The sequence below is a fragment of the Chionomys nivalis genome, chromosome 7 (assembly GCF_950005125.1).
Source record: "Chionomys nivalis chromosome 7, mChiNiv1.1, whole genome shotgun sequence".
NCBI lineage: Eukaryota > Metazoa > Chordata > Mammalia > Rodentia > Cricetidae > Chionomys > Chionomys nivalis.
In genome coordinates, this window is record NC_080092.1 from 47374102 (window position 1) to 47394042 (window position 19941).

The 19941-nt window shown below is 38.6% G+C and overlaps 1 protein-coding gene and 1 non-coding gene across 4 annotated transcripts in view; one reads left to right on the plus strand and one right to left on the minus strand.

Moving 5' to 3' along the window:
- The window catches only part of Map2k4 (mitogen-activated protein kinase kinase 4), a 104533-nt gene that overhangs the window by 66466 nt on the left and 18126 nt on the right, over positions 1 to 19941 (minus strand). For all 3 annotated transcript variants that reach the window (XM_057774456.1, XM_057774455.1, XM_057774460.1), the window contains one exon: positions 2295 to 2397. In XM_057774456.1, coding sequence (XP_057630439.1) covers positions 2295 to 2397 — 103 coding nt within the window. Of the gene's footprint in view, positions 1 to 2294; positions 2398 to 19941 lie in introns of those variants that run through there.
- LOC130878927 (U6 spliceosomal RNA) lies at positions 17434 to 17537 on the plus strand. Its single transcript, XR_009057534.1, has one exon. It is a non-coding gene; the product is annotated as a U6 spliceosomal RNA (small nuclear RNA).

The window sequence follows — 19941 nt, forward strand, 5'->3', positions numbered from 1 at the left end:
CCAATAGGTCAAACAAAGGTAAACAAGGCCTTGGTCTCATCAAAGGCCCTAAATTGTCGTTCCCAATGCTTAAGCCCCAAACATATCAACACTCATTTATTTTCAGGTTACTCTAAATATATACTGTGTGCATGAGGAAGGGGGTCCTTGCATCTGTGGGGGGGGTGTGCGTGCATGTGTTTGGGTGTGTCTCATCTGCATGTATGTTTGTGCACCCAGTACTCACAGAGGCCAGAAGAGGGCGTCTTATTCCCAGAAACTGGAGTTACAGGTGATTGTGAAACACCATGAGGATGGTGGGAATTAAGTCTGATTACTCTAAGTGACCCATTCTCTTAAGAGTCAAACCATCTCTTTAGCCCATTTCCAAGTTAACTTCTAAACTTGTTTTTTCTTGTTGAATAACTGTGGTGTGTTGTAGCAATAACAGTCCTGTGCACACTTTAAACAATTTCGTTCAGAAGGCATCAACCATTACCACAATAAAGTTATAGAACATAACATTAGAATATCTACTTCTCAAGTTTACATACCAAATATGATTTTAGCACAAGTCTGACACATTTATAAAAATAGCCCTGGGGTGTGAGGAAGACAGTGTCTGGTATAATGCAAATCTGACAGAAATATAGAAAGGGGTCATACATTTTTTGTTTAATCTATTTTTCTTTACATTCTGGTTTAAACAACTTAGTTTTTCGTTTTAGAAGCCAAATGGCAAAACATTAACAGCTGTTAAATGTAGAAGAGTCTCTATTATATGACTAACTTTTCACATGCTAGAAATATTGATAGTTTTAATCAATGGTAATTAAAGCCTGGTATTTCCTAATGAGATGATTTCTTTATCCTCCACAGGCTCAAATGGAAAGAGGAAAGAAAGCAAAGGAAGACTGGAGGGATACTCTCCTTTCTTACCCTTCAAGCATGTGTCCAGCTGGCAACCACAGTAATAAAGTGAACTACGTTTATGGGTGCATTCTAGACTTGTTTTCACCAAATGGTAGAAAATGTGGAAGGAGCATTGTTTAGTGCTGGAGCTTTGACTGGTTAGGTACTGGGTTTCCTTGCTCAATATAAGTCCCATATGATGTTGCAAAAGAATAAGACTGAGACTCTAGGTAAGCTCTTAAAGAGAAAATCATGAGTGGATAGCTTTCTCAGACAGATAAGCTATCCTTCATTCTAAAGTTATTGGTGAAACCTTTAATATAAACACACAGTCTGACAGGCTGTGGTGGCTCGCCTTTAATCCCAGCACTTGGGAGGCAGAGACAGATGGATCTCCATGAGTTCAAGGCCAGCCTGGTCTACAAGAGCAAGTTCCAAAATAGCCAGGGCTGTTACACAGAAAAATCCTGTCTCAAAAAAACAAAAACAAAACAAACAAACAAACCCACAGTCCTCACTTGTCGATATTACTACAGCAAAAATAAAGTATTTCAGTCATACCTCTTAAAGGACACTGCACCCACTTGTTACTGTTTGCAAATACAAGGTGTGCCTAACTTCAGAAGAGAACCAATAACTGTGCCTCTTTGAGAAAACTACATATATCTAAAGTCCAATAAAGCCTGAATCCAGACATTAATAAATTATTTTTAAAACATGATACTCTGTTGCCAGCTTTTAAACTATAACTCTCACCACCTGTTCTCTGTTTCAATACTGGGCCTAAATGAAAACACAAATGGATACATGTAAAGCCTCTGGCTGTCATGCTCAGGAAGGTTTGGGGGGAAAAGATTTCTATTTAATACACCACATCACTTAGACTGAAGATTTTGGTAAATTATGATTTCTAAAGTTATTAGTTAAAATTAACTAACATGTTCCCAGTATTTTCAATAAGATACATTATCATTTCTATCTTTTTAAGATGTTAACTAATAAAAGGTTAGACCAACATCTATACACTAACTGGAACCAACTTTTACATGCATCTTCTAGAAACAAGAATCAATGTTTCTACTAAGTGAACAGGGGGAAATGACACTGAGAAGACAGCTGTATTCTTAAATACAACCTGGACTTTAACTCAAAGTCCAAAGTTTATTAAGGGATATTTAGAAAGATATATGGGAGCCTGTGTCTTTGGCAGTGTTTTCCAAAGTAAACATTTAAAAAGGAAAACTGTGTTCATCAACTTAAGACTACAGAAATCAGTAACTTTCTATTTAAGTTCAAAGAGTGTAACATTTCAAATCATTGTAAGGAAACAGAAACAGCAGTCCTGGTTTGCATAAAGTGCAACATCAGGAAAGCTCTGCCCTTAGTCCCTTTAGAGTACTCACATGTGTGGGTTCTGGACTCCAGTAGTGTTAGGATGGAGAGTAAACCGTGCTGTTGATTTGACAGGTGGATTGGCAAAATTCAACTTCAGTGCTTTGCGCTTACCTGAGAAATGACAAATACAAAGTAAAATTTTCAACTAATCACAAATACATGCAATTTTTGTTATTACATTTAATTACTTTTTTAACATTCAAGAATTATAAAACTGCATTACTTTGCAGGCATGAGAAATTCAGTGAAAGGCAGAGAAACTTGCTTTAATAAATCAGTCAATATAGAACAATAATTGAAAAGGCAACAAGTATCTTACAATGAAAACAAAGTAAACAAAAGGTATCTTATGCCCACTCCCACAAATCACTCTCTGTGATACAAGGCATCGATGATGCTCAGTGTCCAGAAGTCTAATGCTTGGCAGGAATAGTCAAGTCTCAGTGGTAAGCTCAAACACTGCAGTGCTAGAAGTCAAAATGTCTTTAGTTAGTCCCCATTCCTTCAGAGCACTGCAAATGCTGAGGGGTGGGAGGGATGTGAAACATTCTGAAGCTGTGATAGTGGAAACCATCACAGCATGGTCGATTTTAAGCTAACAACACAGGTACCCCAATAATTATTCCTGGAAGCAATTTCTTTGGTCTTAAAAGCAGGGAAGTATCAGCATTTTTTTTTAATATCCAAGTAAACTGTATCCATTACAGAAAAAAACAGAAAACTCAGAGAAAGCAAGTTTTTAACATGTTAAATATATATATTAGCATTTTTTTAAATGCTATGTGTATTTAGTTATCACTCTAATAACCCCCAAAATAACAACTTGTTACTTTTTGTTGCAAACTGTTTTCCTAAACATAGACAGACATGTATCTGTTTGATGGGCCACAGCACAACTAAGGCTGCAACAATTTTTTTTTTTTTTTTTTGGTTTTTCGAGACAGGGTTTCTCTGTAGCTTTGGAGCCTGTCCTGGAACTCCCTTTGTAGACCAGGCTGGTCTCGAACTCACAGAGATCCGCCTGCCTCTGCCTCCCGAGTGCTGGGATTAAAGGCGTGCGCCACCACCGCCCGGCTGCAACAATTTTATTGAGAACAATCAGATATTTTTTGTTCGTTTGTTTGTTTTTCGAGATAGGGTTTCTCTGTAGCTTTGGAGCCTGTCCTGGAACTAGCTCTTGTAGACCAGGCTGGTCTCAAAATCACAGAGATCCACCTGCTTCTGCCTCCCGAGTGCTGGGATTAAAGGCATGCGCCACCACCACCCAGCTACATTTTTTATACCTTTACAGTTGTAGTTTCCAGGAAACAATGATGTTTGCAAGCTATACAGGGCACACCATTTTAATAGATGATCTCAAAATTTTATTCAGGCCATGATACTGCTTCAACATGCTTTCCTTGCTAGCCATATTTCCTTCTTGGCCAATAAACCACATAGAATCACACTTCTTTAAGGTTTCTACAGATGTTCTGTAACAGAACAGGGTTTTCACTCATTCTGGTTTCATGTTCAATTTAGGGATATTTTCTCTGGTACTCCTGTCTCCAGAGTGTTTTATGCACACATCTAGCTACTCAGCCCATCTCTACAATCAACACATTCCCACCTCAGTAAATTTTAAAGGTTCACTAGAGCATACCAACTGCAGATACAAAGACTGGAGAGTGGAACAAGGGGTGTCAGACTGAGAGGACGGGCAGTCCTAGAGCTGCTGTGAGGGAAGATACTAGGCACAGCCACTTCAGAAATAAGAATGGTACAGGAGTTTTCCATATGGTTTGCTGTGTCCGGTATCAAAACTTTAATTTTAAACCACTACTTTCATCTGACTCACTAGGGACATTCAAAATACATGTAAAAGTGCTCTGCGTACAAAAACAGATTTAATTTTAAAAGTATGTATTACTAGGGAGTTGGGGAACAAAACATTTTTTTTGTTGTTTGTTTTTGATACAGGGTTTCAAAGTCGTCATGTAGTTGAGTAATGAGTTTGATCTGTTAATTCTCCCGTCTCTACCTCCTGAGTGTAAGTACTAGGATTATAGACATGCATTACCATTTCTAGTTTAAAACTCTTAAAATTAAAACCGAAACTAGGAAAAATCACCTCGACAAAGCAGCAGGCTAAGGAATGGGAAAAGTTTTTACCAGCTACCCATCTGATAGAGGGCTAATATCCAAAATATATAAATAACACAAAAAACTGGACATCAAAAAAAAACCATAATTCCATTAAAAATGGAGTACAAATCTAAACTGAATTCTCAAGTGAAGAAACTCAAATGGCTGAGAAGTACTTTACGAAAAAGTTCACATCTGTCATCGGGAAAATGCAAACCAAAACTACTTTGAGATTTCATCTTATATCAATCAGAAAGGCCAACATCAATAAAATAAAAGACAGCTCATGCTGGTGAGGATATGAAGTACAGAACGCCCATTGCTGTTGAAAGCATGTAGTAACTATGGAAATAAGTTTAGTGGTTATTCAAAAAGACAGAACTCAATTTATCTCAATTTCTAGCCATACCACTCTTGGGCATATACTCAAAGAATGCTTCATCCTATTAAAGACACTTGCTCAACTATGTTCATTGTTGCTCTATTCATAATAGACAGAAATTGGAAACAACCTAGATGTCTGTCAATAGATGAATGGATAAAAGAAAAACGTGGTACATTTACACAACAGAATATTACTCAGCCATTAAAAAAAATAAAAGCATAAAATTTGCAGGTAAATGAATGGAACTAGGAAAAAATCATCGTGAATAAGGTAATTCAGACCCAGAAAGACAATATGGTGTGTATTCACTTATATGTGGATGCTAGCTGTTACATCATTGATACACAAGCTATAATCCATAGAACCACAGGTAGAGAGTAAGGGACTGGAGAGCTGGGGATGAGATGGATCTCCCTAGGAAGGTAAATAAAATATAGTTATGGATGGATGAGGAGGGAGGACTGGAATGGGAGGATCAAATGGGAAGGGGAATAGAAAAGGGGGACAAGGAAGGGAGTGTGGGGAGGAACTAAAACCAAGGGCCATTTGTAGGGTTATATGGAAACCTAATAAAGTACAAGTTTCTTATAATATATACATATATGAAGGTACTCTAAATGCAAAGGTCATATAACGGGGGAGAGAGAACCCCAACTGGACACCTTTCATTGCCAGGAATGGGTTACAGCTAATCAAATTCTTGGTCAAAAGGGTCCCCATAGGAATCCCTGAACAACCCAGGCTATTGCCAAGGCTACTAATGTCTCTCCACAAACTGACAGTAAGTCTCTATGGCTGAAGACAACCTACACACTCACTGAACTCAGAGAAGTCAAGCTGGTGTTCACCTAGATCTTCACCCCTATTTGTGGTACTGGAAGGTACTCTGCATGCTAACAAAAGAGAAAGGTAAATACCAACCAGGTTACAAACCTCAATCTACAGGAGTGACCCACTTGTAAGATATGCTGGAGCAATAGTGGCACAAGTGACCAACCAATACCTGCTTTGAATTAAGACCCATTCCATGAGATAGAACCCATACCCAATGCTACTTGGGTGGCACTGATCTCTGCCTTGCTCAGCCAATATCAGATAAGCTTCCTCCTGCAACAGATGAGAACAAATACAGAGACCCACAGCCAGACAATATGCAGAAAGTGAGAGACCTTGGAACACTGAGCCCTAATAGGGAGGGTTCTATCAAATTCTTCCTCACAGGAACAAGAAAACTCTGCGGCAGAGGAGGCAGAAAGAGTGTAAAAGCCAGAGGTGATGGTGGATACCGAGAATCAAGGCCTTGTCACAACAGGGCTGGCACACATATGAACTCACAGAGACTGTGACAACATGCACAGGGCCAGCAGTGGGTCTACACCAGATGGTATCCTAGAGCTGAAAGAAGTTATCGCCAATTGATAGTCACTAAAAAATGAAGTTAATTTTCTCTAAGAGAGTCTCAGTGGGGAAACTACTTTTAAAGGTAGGCTCCATGCCCAGCAGTAGATGACCCACACAAAATGAATTAAAAGGCATCTTTGGAAGTTGACTCATAATGTTAAGTCAGGGAGGGTTTTATTTTGTTGTTGTTTGTGTTTTTTTAAGCTAACAGGTTCTTAGTGTATATCTTAGAGTTTCCAGTTTGGGAGTTTTAAGAGTGTGTGAACATGTGTGTCTCTACATCTATATGTGTTTCTTGTGCTTTCTCTTTGGTGCTTTTTCTTCTTTGGTTGTTCTATCATAGCCCAATTTGCTTGTTTTTAATTATCATTGTATTGTATTATTATTTTTTATTGTTTGTTTTCTAAGGAGAGACACAAAGGCCATGAATCTGGATGGAAGGGGAGATAGGGAGAAACTGGGAGGAATAGGGGGAGAGGAAATTGTAATCAGAAAATACTGTATGAAAAAAAACATATTTTCTAAAGAAAATTTTAAAAATTCAATGAAATCAATTAAAATTCTTTTCTGAAGGTGTGCGGTAAAAAGGAGGACAGTGACAAAGTAAACCCAGCCAAACTGGAGCCTGCTAATATAGACCAGGTTAGCCTCAAACTGACGATCCTCTCCTACTGCTGCCTTTTGTGTGCTGGGATTACAGGTGTCACCACCACATGTGACACAGGTAGGCAATCTTTAACACTTAGAAACAAAGCAAGAAGCACCCACTCTGACACTGAGCTATACCCTCAGTTATGTGTAATCACTAACACTACTAAGGTTTTTTTTTAATGAGAGAGGGGGAGGGGAGGGGAGGGGAGGGGAGGAGAGGAGAGGAGAGACCTGAAATGATGTTTCACTAGCAGTAAACAACTGGTGCTATAAAAAGCCTATGAGGCCGGGCAGTGGTGGCACACACCTTTAATCCCAGCACTCAGAAGGCAGAGACAGGTGGATCTCTGTGAGTTCGAGGCCAGGTCTACAAGAGTTAGTTCCAGGACAGGCTCCAAAAGCCACAGAGAAACCCTGCCTCAAAAAAACCAATAAATAAATAAATAAATAAATAAATAAATAGCCTATGAAAAGCTGGAGAGATGGCTCAGGAGTTAAGAGCACTAGCTGCTCTTCCAGAGGACCTAGGTTCAATTCCCAGCACCCACATGGGAACTCACAACTGTCTGTAACTAACTCCAGTTCCCAGGGATCTGACACCCTGGCTCAAGCATACATGCAGAAAAAACACTAACACACATAAAATAAAAATAAATTATATTTTTAAAAAGACCATGAAAGACTGTGAAAGACTTCAAAGACAGCAAGAGCTATAAAATAGAACTTAATATAATAGATAAAAAAAAAAACATATATTTGTGGCAACACCCTTTTGGTCACATAGTAAGGAGCCAGCAGGGATAGAACTTCCCCTTAACTATGACAGTAGAAACCAGGTACCACATAATACTTAAATCATAGGAGTTTCCTATGAGAAGATCAGTGCCAGGGGAGGAAAATGTTTCCAGTGTTTACTGATCTGGGAACAGACATGACATACACAGCCCCAGATAACTCCACTTCAGATGCTCAAGTAACTGGAGTAGAAATATGAGTATACACTGCACTTGATGATTTTGCTGTATGCATAGGCCAGTGTTTGCATTTCCCAAGAACTGCTCCGGATCACCCATCACCCCTGTTGGAAACACTGGCTAACTTGGCTTGGAGAAAATGAGAACATTTTGTTAATACTAGAAAAATTAAAATCATGCCTGGCCCACCAGCTGACCTGGGCTGTTTGGCAGCCTACGACCCAAGACTAAAGGAAGCAGTCTCTTGTCAGCATTCCCAGAGTTCTGCTGTCTAATTTGTCTGAAGAGAACACCCCATACCAGCCAAAATGGGCTTTCACTTCATCTACACACAATGTTCTTCTCAAAGTTCCCTTAAGAAATAAAAGGCACTGTCAAGTATGGGGCCATCAAGGTAACTAAGAACCATAAATCTGAAAATTGGGGCTCCGGGAGGCATTAGGGAGGGAGGAGGTCAGTACAATTAAAATACACAGTAGGTATATTATATGTACATATGAAATTCCCAAAGAATAAAAAATATATTTAAAAAGATTCAATAATTCTGAAGATCAAGATTTACTCAAGTGGATCCACAGAGACACAGAAATGCCTTTCCCTGTATTTCTGAGAAGCTAGCAGAATACTGAAGGTGAAGGGAAATATACCCACCTTTACTTAGCTCTCAGCAAGAGGATAAAGAATCCTAAATATTCTCCCCGAACTAACTGCTCAAGCAACACAAACCTTTAATACCATGTTCCCAATCAGCTTCTCCTACCTCACAGCTTGGTTCTCCTTCAAAGACTCCAATGAAGGAGCTGACAGTCTTCTACTCATGTTCTGTATCATGGTAATCCAAGAACTGAAAACAGCTCTCACTCGCCTTCTACAGATGAGGAAAACACTCTTTTCCTCATGATTCATTAAGAATCAGCATTATGTACAGTTTCAAAGTCATCAAAACTGACTCAATTGGAAAAGTACTTGCTATAGATATAAATAGACCAGAGTTCAGATCTCCAATAATTACACAAAAAGCCAAGTGCAGAGGTACCATACTATACCCCAGGATTCCTGGGCTTACTGGGTTAGCCAGTCAATGAACTCCAGTTTCAGGAAGAAATCCTGTCTCAAAAACTAAAGTAGGGAGTGTATAAGGAGCACATTCAACATCAACTGCAACGTCCATTTGCCTCTACAAATGTATACACAGGGTTGTGCACCAGCACAGATGCATACATACATCATCATCGTGCTTGTTCCCAGAGAGACTCTATGCTCACACTGGTCCACCGTGCTCCCCTCTGACCGCTGAGTTTGTTCATGTTATTCAACTGTTATCCTCCTCAAATTTTAACTATCTTGATTTACCTCTGAAATCTGCAAATGTGCTATACATAATAAATACCTAAAACAAAGGAGTGTTAAAAAGTATTTAGGAATTTCATTATCTTACTTGCTGGTATCTAGATATCCTCCAATTCAACCTAACAGGCTTATTTTTTCCTCACTGTATCGTAAGAAAGAAGACTCTATTATCCATACGACCAGAACAAAATAATTCTACCTTCTAAAGCTAAAGACCATTTACAATTTATAAAATATGGCCACAAACCCATATATCTCCAAAAGCATTGAATTCAAAAAGTGAAAAAATAATGGTTAATATTTATTACAGTTATAGTCAAATATCCACAGTCTTTAGGGGCATATGTTGTTTTAAACAGGAGAATACATCAGAAGGGTTGTTATTACCTTTAAACATCTCTGAGTATTATGTGAAGTACCTCAGCCCACAGGAATCCAGGATCCAGGTATGCTACCTACCTATGAGACTTTCTAAATGTACACATGCTGAATCCCTACTCTCTGCTTCCTGTCTGAAAAAAGGGTGAACAACTTCCCCTGCCACATACTCCCATGGTCATGATGACTTGCCTGCCTAAATACAAGGGTCCAAGCCATCACAGACTAAGCCATCTGAAACCATGAGCCAAAATGAATTTTTTTTCTCCCTTTATTTTTGTTTCTCTCTGGTCACAAAGAAAAGTAAAACAAATTAAAACATTTAATCCCAGAGAGCTCTACCGGAGCAGGTCTGAGCCAGCGACTTGGGCTAGAGCAGGCCTATGACTGCAAACTCCAAAGGAGCAGGAGTGGATCCAAACCAGGGACAGTTAGGATACCAGGACTGAGTAAGTGACCTAGCCCGGGGCAGGCCTGAGGCAGCAAACTCTACAGGAGCATGAATGAGCCAGCAACCTGGGCTAGAGTAGGCCTAGGACGGTGAACTCCACAGCTACAGGTCTGAGCCAGCAACTAGGCCAGAGCAGGCCTGAGACAGCAAACTCAACGAAAGCAGAGCAAACCCCAGGAGCGCCATGCAACCTCCAGAAACACGGAAGGACCAACGAGGTGAATGGAATCGTGGCACTGATTGCACCACGAGAAGCAACCATCTGATAGACTGGCACCATCTGATAGACTGGCACCTAGAAGACTGATCACCAGAGTCACAGACTGCCCCAAATACTCCAATCAGATGAAAAGATGGGTAGACAAGGAAGAACATGCACAGCACCACAAAGAGCAAGATGACACCAGTAAAAACTAGTGATGCTACAACAGCAAGACTTGAACAACCAAATACAGATGAAGCAGAAGAAAATGAACTAAAAATTAACTTTAGGGAATGTTTGAGGCCCTTAAAGAAGGAATGAAAAAAATCCCTCAAAGAAACGGAGGAAAAGACAAAGAAAAAAATTGGAAGATATCAACAAATCCCTTAAAGAAAACCAAGAAAAGCAATCAAATATATGAAAGAAACTATTTTAAGACTTGAAAACTGAACTAGAGACAATAAAGAAAACACAAGTCAAGGGAATTATAGAAACAAAAATCATGAGAAAATGATCAGGAACCACTAGTGCAAGCATAAACAGCAGAATACAAGAGATGAAAGAGAGAATCTCAAGTGCTGAAGATACAATAGAGGAAATAGGCTCATCAGTCAAAGAAAACATTAAATCTAACAGAAGCTTAACACAAAATATCCAAGAAATATGGGGCACCATGAAAAGACCAAACCTAAGAATAATAGGTAAAGAAGAAGGAGAAGTTAACTTCAAAAGCACAGAAAATATATTTAACAAAATCATAGAAGAAAACTTTCCCAACCTAAAGAAAGATATGCCTATGAAGATACAAGAAATTTACACAACACCAAATAGACAGGGTCAAAAATAAATAAATAAATAAATAAATAGTCCCCTCACCACATAATAATCAAAACACTAAATATACACAATAAAAAAAGAATATTAAGAGCTGCAAATATAAAGGCAGACGTATCAGAGTAACACCTGACTTCTCAATGGAGACAATGAAAGCCAGAAGGTCCTGGTCAAGTGTTATGTAGATACTAAGAGACCATGGATTCCAGCCTAGACTACTAAAACAAAACTTTCGATCACCATAGAAAGACAAAACAAGATATTCCATGACAAAACTAGATTTAACCAATACCTAGCCAAAAGAAGAACCCTATACAAAGTACTAGAAGAAAAAGTCCAGCCAAGGAATTTGGCTACATCAAAAAACAAACAAACAAAAAAAAACAAAAAAACAAAATTGATGATCTCACAGCAGCAAATTCCAAAGAAGGAAAAAACACACAAAAATAGCACCACCACCAACAAGAACTAAATTAACAAGAGATAGCAATCACTGATCATTAGTATCCCTTCAAACAAATCAACTCAATTCATCTATAAAAAGATACAGGCTAACAGATATGAAAACAAAATTCCTCTCTCTGCTGCATACAAGAAACACATCTCAATCTCAAAGACAGATATTGCCTCAGAGAAAAATGTTAGGAAAAAATTTCCAATCAAATGAACCTAAGAAACAAGCTTGTGTAGCTATCCTAATAATATCTAACAAAACAGACTTCAAACTAAAATCAATCAAAAGAGACAAAGAAGAACATTTCATATTAGTCACAGGAAAAATCCATCAGGAAGAAATCTCAATACTGAACATCTATGCCCCAAATACAAGGGTACCCTCACATGTAAAAGAAACACTTCTAAGGCTTAAATCATACAATAAGCCCCACACACTAGTAGTGAAAGACTTCAACACTCCACTCTCACCACTGGACAGGACAGCCAGTCAAATAAGAGAAATAAGGGAACAGATGTTATGACTCAAATGGATTTAACAGAAATTTATAAAACATTCCATCCAAAAATAAAAGAATATACCTTCTTCCCAGCACCTCATGGAACCCTCTCAAAAATTGAGCACATACTCAGTAACAAAACAAACCTCAACAGATACAAAAAAAAAAAAGGAATAACCCCATGTAAGAACACCGTGGCTTAAAAGTAAATTCAACATCAACATATGGAAATTAAACAATCCTCATCTGAAGCATCAATGGGTCAAGAAAGAAATAAAGGGAGAAATTAAACACTTCCTAAAATTCAGTGAAAATGACCACACAACATACCCAAATTTATGGGACACAGTGAAAGCAATTTTAAGAGGAAAGTTCATAGCACTAAATGCCTATATAAAGAAGCTGGAAAAAATCCCACACATTTGAAAACTTTAGGACAAAAAGAAGCAAACTCAAGCAAGAGAACTACACAGCAGGAAATAAACAAAATAGAAACAAAGAAAACAATACAAAGAATCAATGAGACAAAGAGTTGGTTCTTCGAGAAAAATCAACAAAATGGACAAACCTTTATCCAAACCAACCAAAAGGCAGAGAGAAAATACCCAAACAAACAAAATCAGAAATGAAAAGGGGGGCATAACAGCAGACACAGAGGAAATCCAGAGAATCACCAGGTCATATTTCAAAAACCTATAATCCACAAAATTGGAAAACTTAAAGGAAATGGACAACTTTCTGTATAAATATCACTTTCCAAAATTAAATCAAGATCAGACCAGATAAGCAAATTAAATAGACCTGTAACTGTTAAAGAAATAGAAACAGTCATCAAAAGTCTCCCAACCAAAAAAAGCCCAGGACCAGATGGTTTCAGCTCAGAATTCTACAAGATTTTCAAAGAATATCAATACTCCTCAAATTGTTCCACACAATAGAAACAGAAGGAACATTGCCAAACTCTTTTTATGAGGCTACAATTACCCTGATACCCAAACCACATGAACACATTACTAAGAAAGAGAATTACAGACCAATCTTGCTCATGAACATTGACGCAAAAATATTAAATAAAATACTGGCAAATCGAATTCAAGAACACATCAGAACCATCATCCACCATGATCAAGTCAGCTCCATCCCAGAGACGCAGGGATGGTTCAACATATGAAAATCTGTCAACGTAATCCACCATATAAATAAACTGAAAAATAAAAACCACATTATCATCTCATTAGCTGCTGAAAAAACTTTCGACAAAATACAACACCCCTTCATGATAAAGTCTTAGAGACAGCAGGGATACAAGGAACATACCTAAACATAATAAAGGCAATATACAGCAAGCCAACAGCCAACATCAAACTAAATGGAGAGAAACTAACAGCAATCCCACTGAAGGCAGGAACAAGACAAGGTTGTCAACTCTCCCCATATCTATTCAACATAGTTCTTGAGGTCCTAGCCAGAGCAATAAGACAACAAAAGGAGATCAAGGGGATACAAATCGGAAAAGAAGTCAAACTCTCACTATTTGCTGATGATATAACAGTTTACATAAGCGAGCCCACAAATTCTACCAAAAACTTCTACAACTCATAAGCACTTTCAGTAATGTAGCAGGATACAAGATTAACTCAAAAAAAATTAATAGCCCTCCTTTACACAGAAGATAAATGGGTTGAGAAAGAAATCAGAGAAACCCTTCACAATAGCCACAAACAGCACAAAATATCTCAGAGTAACTCTAACCAAACAAATAGGAAACTTGTATGACAAGAACTTTAAATCTTTGAAGAAAGAAATTGAAAAAGACACCAGAAAGTGGAGAGATCACCCATGCTCTTGGGTAGGTAGTATTAACATAGGAAAAACGGCAATCTTACCAAAAGCAATCTACAGATTCAATGCAATTTCCATCAAAATCCCAGCAAAATTCGTCACAGACTTTGAAAGACCAGTACTCACCTTCATATGGAAAAGCAATAAACCCAGGATAGCCTAAACAATCCTGTACAATAAAAGAACTTCGGGAGGCATCACAATCCCTGACTTCAAACTCGACTACAGAACTACAGTATTAAAAACAGCCTGGTATGGCATAAGAACAGACAGTAGGACCAATTGAACAGAACAGAAGACCTGGATATTAATCCACATACCTTCGAACACCTGATATTTGACAAAGAAGCAAAAAAAAAAAAAAATCAAATGGAAAAAAGAAAGCACATTTAACAAATGGTTCTGGCATAACTGGATATCAACATGTAGAAAAATGAAAATAGATCTGTATCTATCACCATGTACAAAACATAAGTCCAAATGGATCAAAGACTTCAACATAAAGCCAGCCACACTGAACCTCTCAGAACAAGTGTACTCAATACATTGGCACAGGAGACCACTTCCTACATATAACCCCATCAGCACAAACACTGAGAGAAACAATTAATAAATGGAACAGCCTGAAACTAAAAAGCTTCTGTAAAGCAAAGGACACAGTCAACAAGACAAAATGGCAGCCTACAGAAAGGGGAAAAGATCTTCACCAAACCCCCATCAGACAGAGGTCTAATCTCCAAAATATACAAAGAACTCTAAGAAATTGGTTATCAAAAGAACAAATAATCCAATTAAAAAATGGAGGACAGATCTAAACAGAGAACTCTCAACAGAGGAATCTAAAATGGCTGAAAGACACTTAAGAAAATGCTCAACATTTTTAGTCATCAGAGAAATGCCATTATTTTTTTTCTGCTGTGTAGTACTCCATTGTGTAAATGTACCACATTTTCTTTATTCATTTCTCGGCCTAGGGGCATTTAGGTTGTTTCTAGGTTCTGGCTATGACAAACAATATTGCTATGAACATGGTTGAGCACTTGTCCTTGTGGGTGTGATTGAGTATCCTTTGGATATATACCCAAAAGTGGTATTGCTGAAGCACACTGACTGGCCTGCAGTTCCACTGAGTCTAGGTAATGGGGCTAACGAGACCTGTAGGTAGCAGGCAGGTAAAATAGTCACAGCAGTACATAAACTGAGAAGCCACTAAAACTACCAGATCTGAGTTGACCTCCTTAAGAAGTTTGCTCAGGATAGTATTAGTAACCATATATGAGTCCAGATTCTTGTCAAAAAGCAAATGTGATACAATCTTTCCTTATCTGCCCAACTGCCATAGTGATTCCCATCAGTCATTAAGTAATTAACTCTTCTGGACTTCCCAATTCTGTAAGAACTTCATTAGCAAACAGAGTAAGATAAAGTAAGCTTTAAGATGCAGAGAATTCAATGAATACACCCATTTGCTCAAGGAAAGAAAGTACAGTTGAATTTTAATTTACATCTAACACTGGGTTATTATAAAAACAACAAGGGAAGTGGCAAAGAAGCCGGCTTGTCCATGCAAAATTGGTGTTAGTCCAGATAAAGTTAACACAGCACTGTTCTACTTCTTTCCACAATACAAATAGCCTCTTCTGACCCATTAAATACCTCCTGTCTCAGTGACTGTTCTACTGCTGTGAAGAGACACCATGGCCTAGGCAACTCTTTTTTTTTATTAATTAATTTATTTAATTATTAAAGATTTCTGCCTCTTCCCCGCCACCACCTCCCATTCCCTCCCCCTCCCCCAATCAAGTCTTCCTTCCTCCTCAGCCCAAAGAGCAAGCAGGTTTCTCTGCCCTGTGGGAGGTCCAAGGGCCACCCACCTCCATCCAGGTCTATTAAGGTGAGCATCCACACTACCTGGGCTCCCACAAAGCCATTACGTGCAATAGGATCAAGAACCCATAGCCATTGTTCTTCAGTTCTCAGTAGTCCTCATTGTCCATTATGTTCAGCGAGACCGGTTTTGTCCCATGCTTTTTCAGACCCCGGCCAGCTGGCCTTAGTGAGTTCCCGATAGAACATCCCCATTGCCTCAGTGTGTGGGTGCACCCCTCGCAGTCCTGAGTTCCTTGCTCTTGCTCACTCTCCTTCTGCTCCTCCTTTGGATCGTGAGACTTCAGTCCAGTGCTCCAATGTTGGTCTCTGTCTCTGTCTTCTTTCATCGCCTGATGAAGGTTAATATTCAGGGGGATGCTTATATGTTTTTCTTTGGGTTCACCTTCTTATTTAGCTTCTCTAGAATCACGAATTATAGTCTCAATGTCCTTTATTTATGGCTAGAAACCAAATATGAGTGAGTACATCCCATGTTCCTCTTTTTGGGTCTGGCTTACCTCACTCAGGATAGTGTTTTCTATTTCCGTCCATTTGTATGCAAAATTCAAGAAGTCATTGTTTTTTACTGCTGAGTAGTACTCTAATATGTATATATTCCATACTTTCTTCATCCATTCTTCCATTGAAGGACATCTAGGTTGTTTCCAGGTTCTGGCTATTACAAACAATGCTGCTACGAACATAGTTGAGCATATACTTTTGTTGTATGTTTGGGCATCTCTTGGGTATATTCCCAATAGTGGTATTGCTGGGTCGAGAGGTAGGTTGAACCCGACTTTCCTGAGAAACCGCCACACTGCTTTCCAAAGTGGTTGCACAAGTTTGCATTCCCACCAGCAATGGATGAGTGTACCCCTTACTCCACAACCTCTCCAGCAAAGGCTATCATTGGTGTTTTTGATTTTAGCCATTCTGACAGGTGTAAGATGGTATCTTAAAGTTGTCTTGATTTGCATTTCCCTGATCGCTAAGGAAGTTGAGCATGACCTTAAGTGTCTTTTGGCCATTTGAACTTCTTCTGTTGAAAAGTCTCTGTTCAGCTCAGTGCCCCATTTTATAATTGGATTGATTAACCTTTTACGGTCTAATTTCTTGAGTTCTTTGTATATTTTGGATATCAGACCTTTGTCAGTTGCGGGGTTGGTGAAGATCTTCTCCCAGTCAGTGGGTTGCCCTAGGCAACTCTTATACATGAAAGCAAGCAAACTCTTAAAAAAAAAAAAAGATTTACTTGTTGTTCAGGAGTTTAGTTTATTACCATCGTGGCAGGGAACATGGCAGCACTCATGAAGCTACAGCAGGAGTTGAAAGCTACATCCTGATCTGAAATTACAGGGGAGTGGTAGAGGTAGACAGACAGACTGGGCCTGCCATAGACTTTTGAAACCTCAAAGCCCACCCCCATTGATACACATCTACCCTGGCAAGGCCACACCTCTTTATCGTTCTCAAATAGTGCTACCCCATGATGACTAAGCATTAAAACATATGAGCCTTCATATTCAAATCACCACATCTTCCATGTTTAAAACATCAAGATGTAAATAAGACTTTTATTTCTTAGTAGACACAATTAAGCACTTCTTGTTAACCATAAGTATATTCTATGAATGGATTTCTTTTTGAAAAGGTTAGACTATGAAAAATGTCTTTTCACTTAATGTGACTTTTAGTTGGATTTAGCAAATAAAAAAATTTTTAAAAAAATTAGCGTGCTCGCTTTGGCAGCACATATACTAAAATTGGGACGATACAGAGATTAGCATGGCCCCTGCGCAAGGATGACACGCAAATTCGTGAAGTGTTTATTAAAAAAAAAAATTAGGCATAGAACCTTTGATTCATGACTAGATCAGGGTTTTGAGACCCTGTCTCAAATCATCATTATCATCACCACCTATTATTTCTACCACATAACCTGTGTATACATGTCTACTTTCTTCCAAGGGACCTCTAGATTAATTTCGGCTTCAAAGTCTCCAGCAGTCAGACACTGGTACAGATGGGTTTCAGTCATGCAGAGTACTGTTATCAGGGTCACTCTAAAGGGGAGATATGCTTGTCTACACTTAGTCCTCACTTCAGGTTAATGTTTGCTTGGTAGTCTCACCTGATAAGAAGACCAATAATCAAGATGACAACCACAAACTTCTGGTGGTATAGCCTACACATTTGGATATTTTTGTCTGGATTTGGGAAACAAAGGAAACCAAGTAGTGAGAATAACACACCGTGTTTGAAAAGCACCACCCTAAATTTCTAAGCAAACCTGAAAAGCTTTGAATAATAATGCAGCTGAGACTGGCCTCTGGAGCCTTTCCACATCACTTCTACTCTCCTTCACTCAGCCACAAAAGTTCTGTCAAACATCTCTTTACTGTCAGTGAGAGCAACTGGCACATGAAGGAAAACTCTGTAACGTGAGAGAATCCCACTTAAATGCTTTCCTTCTTCAAAAATAGCATAGGCTTAAATGTAGCAACCATTAGGAATCTTCCTTCTAGTAACAAAAGTAATTTTCAGGGAGAATCTGGGTTCTAACAACTTCCAGTGTGGAAGATAAGTAAGCAGTATCTCTTGTGGTAGTATGTTAAGAGAGAACAAATGGACCTGACTGCCCATAGACCACAGATACATTTCTGGAGCTTTAGCACAGAAGTGTTTTTGTTCCAAGGAGGACTGTATACTGGCATTTTATCATGGACCTCAGAGAAAGTGATGAATATACTAGGCATCAGCCTCTAGAGCTTAGAGGCCAGCTCTACAAAAATGTCTTCTGTCAGCTCACTTCATCTATATCAATCTAAATAAACTATCCTAATATCAAAAAGCAGTAAATGTGTTCATTTAAGTAAACTATACTAATACCAAAAAGCAGTAAATGTGTTCTTTTAAGTAAACTATACTAATACCAAAAAGCAGTAAATGTGTTCATTTTGTTTCATAAGAAAAGCTCAGCTGAGGTCAGTAATTTCTAAATGACAAAATTTTAGTCGTTAGTTGCGGGACTTTTACTACAAAAAAATACAGAATTAAAAATGTAATCAGCCAGGGCTGGAGAGATGACTCAGCGCAGTAAAGAGGATTTACTGCTCTTGCACAGAACTAAGCTTCAGTTCCCAGCACCTACCCACATCAGGCAGCTCACAGTCACCTGTAACTCCAGTTCCAGGGGCTCCAACGCCCTCTTCTGGCTTGGAGGATCCTGTATGTGTATGATACACACAGACAGATAAGTAGGTATAGAGACATATACGTAAATAAATAAATAAATAAATATTTTTTAAGAAATGAGTTTTAAGCCTTTATTTAAACATGAAAAATTAGCCCTTTCTCCACCACTTCTTTCTTGGTTCTCTACATTCCATTATAAAGCCAAAGTACCACCTTTTACAAACACTCTTACCAGCTCAGCAAACTATGAATATCCAACACAAACTTCTGAAAAGATTCAAGAAACATCCTTCCTCCAGTTTTACTACTGCCATTTTATTACCACCAATTTAAAACAATAAGAGATAATTACTATAAAAGAAAGGTTTCACAATTAAGGGTGTGAAGGTACATGCTTGTATTCCTCACACTCAGAAACCGAGGCAGGAGGACCATAACTTCAGAGTTCAAACCAGTCTAGGCTACATTGTGAGCTACCTCCTGGCTCAAAAATACTGAATCAACCACAAGAAGCCTCTCTTCCACACATAAACCTTTCCCCAATACATCAATGTGCAACATCACTAAAAATGACTACAATGTAGTAATACCACAGAACAACGCTCACCTCTGGAGCATACACTTTCGATATAACAGTTTGGTTGTAAATTAATAAGAGTCCTAGAACAGGTCTGTAATCCTAGTATCAGGAAACTGAAAGTGGGGGTGAAATACCCCAAGACCAGCCTGAGCTACAAAGTGAGTTCTAAGTCTAGGTTATGGGTGGAGACACATTGAAAGGGAGTGTGTGTGTGTGTGTGGGGGGTAATATTCTATTGCCATGCAAACATTCTCAAGCAAAACACTCTTAAAAGACACAAAAAGTTTTTTAAGCCACCAAAAGTGTAAAAGGCAAAGCTACAGAAAGCAAACTTTAGCGACCAAGAAGTCTTCGGCTATGGGCGACAAATACACTGAAACAAAACCTCAATACCTGGACAGCCTCCTAAAAAACTCTCTGACTGGATTAGCACAGGATTTCAAATATTTTCTGAGGAAAATCCTAT